Source organism: Procambarus clarkii, chromosome 1 (genome assembly GCF_040958095.1).
Source record: "Procambarus clarkii isolate CNS0578487 chromosome 1, FALCON_Pclarkii_2.0, whole genome shotgun sequence".
Lineage (NCBI taxonomy): Eukaryota > Metazoa > Arthropoda > Malacostraca > Decapoda > Cambaridae > Procambarus > Procambarus clarkii.
In genome coordinates this window covers 31,785,732-31,792,814 of record NC_091150.1, presented here as the reverse complement: position 1 = coordinate 31,792,814, position 7,083 = coordinate 31,785,732, and the positions used below count along the sequence as shown (strand labels likewise).

The 7,083-nt window shown below is 52.6% G+C and overlaps 1 protein-coding gene across 1 annotated transcript; it reads right to left on the bottom strand.

Moving 5' to 3' along the window:
* Positions 1–3,149: 3,149 nt before the first annotated feature.
* LOC138362961 (trichohyalin-like) lies at positions 3,150–4,457 on the bottom strand. The gene has a single exon (XM_069321529.1). The coding sequence runs from the start codon at positions 4,455–4,457 to the stop codon at positions 3,150–3,152; it is 1,308 nt and encodes a 435-aa protein (XP_069177630.1).
* Positions 4,458–7,083: the final 2,626 nt, after the last annotated feature.

Below are 7,083 nucleotides of genomic sequence, written 5' to 3'. Positions count from 1 at the left end.
TCACCGTGTGCCAGGCCGTCAGCTGCCATCCCCACCCCCCTCCTCGCTCTCTTTTTCTGTCCCCTCCACCCTCACCGTTCTCCCCCACCCACCACCACTATCCCCACACGCCCCCTTCCCTTCTCCCCCACCACCTCGCCCCAACAGCAAATAAGACACAATACTCGACCGTCACAACCAATTTAAACCCACTAGGTACATAGCTAAGAGGTAGGGGGGGGGGGAGAGGTTCATGGAGGGTGATCTTATATGCCTCCGTGGACTATGATAACACACATCCTTACACCTCCTTACACACATCCTGCTGACACCCCGCCGCCGTCTGCGGGGCGTCACAAGGAAGGTTTATGATTCATATTGCCCAGATCTGCTTACTGTATTAGCCGGGGTGACGATAGCCCAGAGTGAGGCAGGGGGGAGGGGAGAGGTGAAGGACAGTGTACAAAGAAGGACTAAGGCAGCGGCGGCTGGAGACTGGCCCTGGATATTGGACGAGGACGTGACACCTGTCAGATCATTCATCATCCATCCTGCCATTAATCAATCCATCCATCGTTCCATTTATTCTGACCCCGGCATCCACCCCAGTCACTGCCAGCGTGGCGCGAGGGGGGTGAGAGCCGAGCTGCACGACGGTAAGGCAAGATCCACCCGGCATTCAAACCATATGCTACAGCAGAGATACATCTATTAATATGGAGGCATCGTCGCGTCGCGTCAGGAGGGTCGTGGTAGGCCAAGATCTTCACTGGTCGCGAGTAGTAATGAATTGAACCAGATCAAACTCGCGCCTTAGCTGGGGGCTGTGCTCGGCTACAGCTTATTCTTGACCAGACCACACACTAGAAGGTGAAGGGACGACGACGTTTCGGTCCGTCCTGGACCATTCTCAAGTCGATTGTGACGACTTGAGAATTCAAGTCAAGACAATCGACTTGAGAATGGTCCAGGACGGACCGAAACGTCGTCGTCCCTTCACCTTCTAGTGTGTGGTCTGGTCAACATACTTTAGCCACGTTTCTGTGACTCTTCGCCTGCATATACCTTATTCTCCGTCAGGCATGAGCAGCCGGTGGTCCAGGCATCATCATGAGCCCTGGTGAGGGGGGGGGGTAAGGGGGGAGGGGTAGCCAGGGATGCTGGAAATAGCGCAGTCACCTGTCCAACCAGTCATCAATCACCTCCTTACTTGTCTACCCCTTGTCCGAGCCCCACCTCTTGATCCCCCCACCATACACCTATCTTGAGGTGTGTTTTTTTTCTTTTGCTGTATCTTTAAGATTGTGGAGTTTATCGCTCACTGATGTACACTGTTCGCCCTTTTATTGCCGATTCCTCCTGCGCCCATCCTACGTATAATTCTCCTTATATTCACGACTTGTCCTTCTTTTATTGGGCTTTCTCTTTCTATCTCCTTCTGCCACTTCCTTTCCGCCGGCACGGCACTGAGCACGTACAAATAGTCTGGCCATCACCGCCTGACCCATATTCCTGGAGTCTCTCCATATTGAGTATGACTGTCAGGTCCAGCCTCTAGCAAGACAGTGCAGGAGAACGCGAAGTGTACAGCTTGACCTTGCTAACTATACTCTGCACCGGGGTTCTAGTGGTGCTTCGTAACCTAGTTGTGGACGCCACAGACAGATAGGTCCGCAAGTGGGGTATTCCTGGCACATGTCCGCACACATCGCATCGCCAAGTGGATGCTTCTGGCAGTTGTTGGAACGCATCCGCACGAGGCGCAAACTCGCTGTAGTCGGGGGAACATTCCTTGCACAAAAAAATGCTGTTGTTGGCACGTTCGAATGTTCCTCTTGCGATGAATCGTACTGTCGATCTCGGCCCAAACTTGAATTCAAAATGGAAGCTTGTTGGGGAGGCGAGTGACGCCATATAGCACAGGCCTGGAGCTGCCTGAGTAGAGTAGAGGACTCATGGACCAGGAGGCGTATGCGACAGAGGAATTAAAACAGTAGGAAAAAGAATAAAAAAAAGCATAAGGTAACAAGAGGGAGACGAGAAGGAGACACAGAACTCTAGATGAAGGAAAGGCAGAATACAAACGCTAATTCAGGAAGGGAGTAAGCAACCTTGACCTAAGTGAAGGTGAGAGGGAGAGGGGGAGGGGGGAAGGAGGTAAGCTGTTGTTGGGTATTTCAGAGAGGAGGGAGCAGTAGGCTAGTTAGGGATGATAGGGGGAGGAAGGCAGTCATTAGTTGAGGGGAGAGAGAGAGAGAGAGAGAGAGAGAGAGAGAGAGAGAGAGAGAGAGAGAGAGAGAGAGAGAGAGAGAGAGAGAGAGAGAGAGAGAGAGAGAGAGAGAGCAGAGCAGCAGCAGCAGCAGTTGGGGGGGGGGTGAAGGGGGATTTAGGGCAGTAGTGAGGGAAGGGTGGAGTCGAGGCCCTGAAGCCAGGTGAAGGTTAGGGGAGGGAGGGAGGGGGGGGGAGGGGAGGGGAGGGGGAGCCACAGGTAGGCGTCACCTCACCTGCTCACTCATCATTCATTATCTGGAGGGAAACACACAAACAAAACCATGTTCCGCTCCTTTGGTCTCACCCCCCCACTCCCTCCCCTCTGCCCCCACACTCATCCCCCCTTCCCCCCCCCCCCCCCCCCTACACCCTCCCCTCTTCCCCTATATTCTACTCCCCTCCATTTACCCCGCCCCCCCCCCATCATATTCCTCCCACACATCGTATATGAGAGAGCACGCGGGCGCGCATGTGTGCGCGTAATCACAAAAGATGTACTCACCTGCATGTATTCACCTAGTTGTGCATGCAGGGTCGAATACCATCTCCTGAGACCAGCCTTCCCCTTTCCCCCCTCTACAACTTTTGGTCCACTCATCAGGGTATAATCTTGAGGTTATCTTGAGATGATTTCGGGGCTTAGCGTCCCCGCGGCCCGGTCCTCGACCAGGCCTTTTTTTGTTACACATCCCCAGGGAGCATCCCGTAGCAGCTGTCTAAACTCCCAGGTACCTATTTACTGCTAGGTAACAGGGGAATCAGGGTGAAAGAAACATTGTGCCCATTTGTCTCCGCCTCCACCGGGGATCGAACCCGGAACTTCAGGACTATGAATTCGAAGCGCTGTCCACTCAGCTGTCAGGCGCCGTGTAGCGAACTTCTTCCCGACAGCTGTCCCATTATGCAGCTGCTGCGCTTCTTGTGCAGCTGTTGCTCCTCTTGTGCAGCTGTTGTGCCTCTCGTGCAGCTGTTGCTCCTCTTGTGCAGCTGTTGGTCCTCTTGTGCAGCTGCTGCTCCTCTTGTGCAGCTGCTGCTCCTCTTGTGCAGCTGCTGCTCCTCTTGTGCAGCTGTTGCTCCTCTTGTGCAGCTGCTGCTCCTCTCGTGCAGCTGCTGCTCCTCTTGTACAGCTGTTGCTCCTCTTGTGCAGCTGCTGCTCCTCTTGTGCAACTGCTGCTCCTCTTGTGCAGCTGTTCCTCCTCTTGTGCAGCTGTTGCTCCTCTTGTGCAGCTGTTGCGCCTCTTGTACAGCTGTTGCTCCTCTTGTGCAGCTGCTGCTCTTCTTGTGCAGCTGCTGCTCCTCTTGTGCAGCTGTTCCTCCTCTTGTGCAGCTGTTCCTCCTCTTGTGCAGCTGTTCCTCCTCTTGTGCAACTGTTCCTCCTCTTGTGCAGCTGTTTCTCCTCTTGTGCAGCTATTCCTCCTCTTGTGCAACTGTTCCTCCTCTTGTGCAGCTGTTCCTCCTCTTGTGCACCTGTTCCTCCTCTTGTGCAGCTGTTCCTCCTCTTGTGCAGCTGTTCCTCCTCTTGTGCAACTGTTCCTCCACTTGTGCAGCTGTTTCTCCTCTTGTGCAGCTGTTCCTCCTCTTGTGCAGCTGTTCCTCCTCTTGTGCAACTGTTCCTCCTCTTGTGCAGCTGTTCCTCCTCTTGTGCAACTGTTCCTCCTCTTGTGCAACTGTTCCTCCTCTTGTGCAACTGTTCCTCCACTTGTGCAGCTGTTTCTCCTCTTGTGCAGCTGTTCCTCCTCTTGTGCAACTGTTCCTCCTCTTGTGCAACTGTTCCTCCACTTGTGCAGCTGTTTCTCCTCTTGTGCAGCTGTTCTTCCTCTTGTGCAGCTGTTCCTCCTCTTGTGCAACTGTTCCTCCTCTTGTGCAGCTGTTCCTCCTCTTGTGCAACTGTTCCTCCTCTTGTGCAACTGTTCCTCCTCTTGTGCAACTGTTCCTCCACTTGTGCAGCTGTTTCTCCTCTTGTGCAGCTGTTCCTCCTCTTGTGCAACTGTTCCTCCTCTTGTGCAACTGTTCCTCCTCTTGTGCAGCTGTTCCTCCTCTTGTGCAGCTGTTCCTCCTCTTGTGCAACTGTTCCTCCACTTGTGCAGCTGTTTCTCCTCTTGTGCAGCTGTTCCTCCTCTTGTGCAGCTGTTCCTCCTCTTGTGCAACTGTTCCTCCTCTTGTGCAGCTGTTCCTCCTCTTGTGCACCTGTTCCTCCTCTTGAACATAGGACTAGCCTTTATGCAATTTGTGTCATCTATTACTATTTTGTAAGTATCATACACATCCGTTTGCTTTCTTCATCCCTGTTGCGTGATTCCACTTTGAAGCTGCATATCCGAGAGTAGGTCTTACATAGGTTGGATATTACACAGTGCTCTATAGGCCTCTTTCTCAATATCTCTAATGGTTACTCTGGTAGTTGCCAGTTTTGCATTTACTCACCTAGTTGTGCTTGCGGGGAGTTGAGCTTCGGCTCTTTGGTCCCGCCTCTCAATTGCCAATCAACTGGTGTACAGGTTCCTGAGCCTATTGGGCTCTTATCATATCTACATTTGAAACTGTGTATGGAGTCTGCTCTCCACCACATCACTGCCTAATGCATTCCGTCTGTTAACAACCCTGCTAACTATACCCGTCACACACCCTACGTGTGTGAGGACACATGTTTACATATGTGTGGTTTTGAGCCGTGAGTTTAGACCAGCCTCCCCCCCCCCCCCCCCGCCAAATAAAACACAGATAAACAGGCTACTTGCCAAGTGAAAATGAAGTAATAATTATGTAATAGTCAGTAGGCGAGGGGAAACCATGCAAGTTAATGCAAACAAGTGACGGTCTTCTCCACACCCACACCCACACGGCTGACATCCAGCTTTATGGCCCAGCTTTCCCACAAATCATTTAATTATAGAGAAACGACAATAAATCAAAAAGCTTATCACCGTAAATCAAGCACTAAACACACGCCCCTGCCTCACGTGAACATTACCCACCGGATGTCCCCCAACAGTATACCACAAGCGGTCACACCCTCTCCACACTCCCACACCAGCATCACCCCCACCCACCCCACACATCCCCCACACACACTATTGCTCCCCCCCCCCCACACACACACACAGGATGGCCCAGAAAAGCGTTAACACCTTCCCCCACACACCAGCATCCAATTCCCACCCATCCTTTCCAGCCAAATTTCCATGCTCCCCTCCTCTCTCTCTCTCTCTCTCTCTCTCTCTCTCTCTCTCTCTCTCTCTCTCTCTCTCTCTCTCTCTCTCTCTCTCTCTCTCTCTCTCTCTCTCTTAATGCCTGACTGCCCATCAGGTGATCTAAATCAGAATCTCGGGCAGGGCGGGCGAGCGTGGGCGGCGAAGTCGCCGCAGGTAGATTTTTTGTCTCTGGTTCCTTGTATTGGGCGGGGGACCGACCCGAGTAATTAATCACAGCGCCTCTATGATGTCCATCCCATTGTCGCGGACCCCGCGCGTCAAATTTTACATCGCTTGCGGTTACTGTATCGCTCGCGGTTACCGTATCGCTCGCGGTTACTGTATCGCTCGCGGTTACTGTATCGCTCGCGGTTACCGTATCGCTCGCGATTACCGTATCGCTCGCGGTTACTGTATCGCTCGCGGTTACTGTATCGCTCGCGATTACCGTATCGCTCGCGGTTACCGTATCGCTCGCGGTTACTGTATCGCTCGCGGTTACTGTATCGCTCGCGGTTACTCTATCGCTCGCGGTTATCGTATCGCTCGCGGTTACCGTATCGCTCGCGGTTACCGTATCGCTCGCGGTTACTGTATCGCTCGCGGTTACTGTATCGCTCGGGGTTACTGTATCGCAATTGCGGTTTCCAGTTTCGTTTGCAGTTGCAAGCGTAAACAAGCTTGCAAGTCCAAATAAATGAGTACATATTGACGAGGGTTAAGAAGAGACACTAAGGATGACTAAGACGTTGAATATATAGTGGAAGACAAGAGTGGGAAAGACAGGTAAGAAGGAACAATAGCAAATATAAAAAAAAAATAGAGAAGAAAATAGTAGAGAAAAAAATATAAAAAAAAGAAGTGTAAAGACGAATAGAGAGAAGAGTAAAGAGATAAAAAGGAGAAGGAAGAAGAGTAGTATGAGAAGTGTAGCCAAGACCCAACTAGTACTGTACGACACTCCATACACTAATGACCAAAGAGCCAGAGCTCAACCCCCCCTGCAAGCACAATTAGGTGAGTACTAATTTTCCTACAGTTGCAAACTACCTCGTTCCTTTCCCAGGGTGCGGTTGAGACGGGCCGGGTAGCAGCAGCAGCAGTAGCAGCAGTAGCACCAGCAGCAGCGGCGGCACCACCACCACCAGCAGCAGCACCATCACCACCACCACCAGCAGCACCACCACCACCACCACCAGCACCACCACCAGCAGCAGCACCACCACCACCACCACCAGCACCACCACCAGCAGCAGCACCACCACCAGCACCACCACCACCAGCACCACCACCACCAGCACCACCACCACCACCAGCAGCACCACCACCACCACCAGCACCACCACCACCACCACCACCACCATCACCAACAACATCAGTCATTACCCGCTACTATTTACGAAGCGCCAACAGATTAATGGGTGGACGGAGGTGCACTAAATGCTGCACGGGTCCGCCACGTCCAGGGGAACACAGAATTCTGATCCAAGCATCAATCATTACGCGGGGAGACGAGTGAATAATTCCACGGAGCTCCGTCCTGACATATCGCGTGGCGGGTCCAAGGGATTATTGTGAGTACAGATCGGCGGGGTTTTGCTGGGAAGTTGATGGTTGATGGAGGCAAGGTGATGGTTGATGG

Coding starts and splice junctions, on each gene's coding strand:
- LOC138362961 (XM_069321529.1), bottom strand. CDS start 4,457: ATGTTCAAGAGGAGGAACAGGTGCACAAGAGGAGGAACAGCTGCACAA.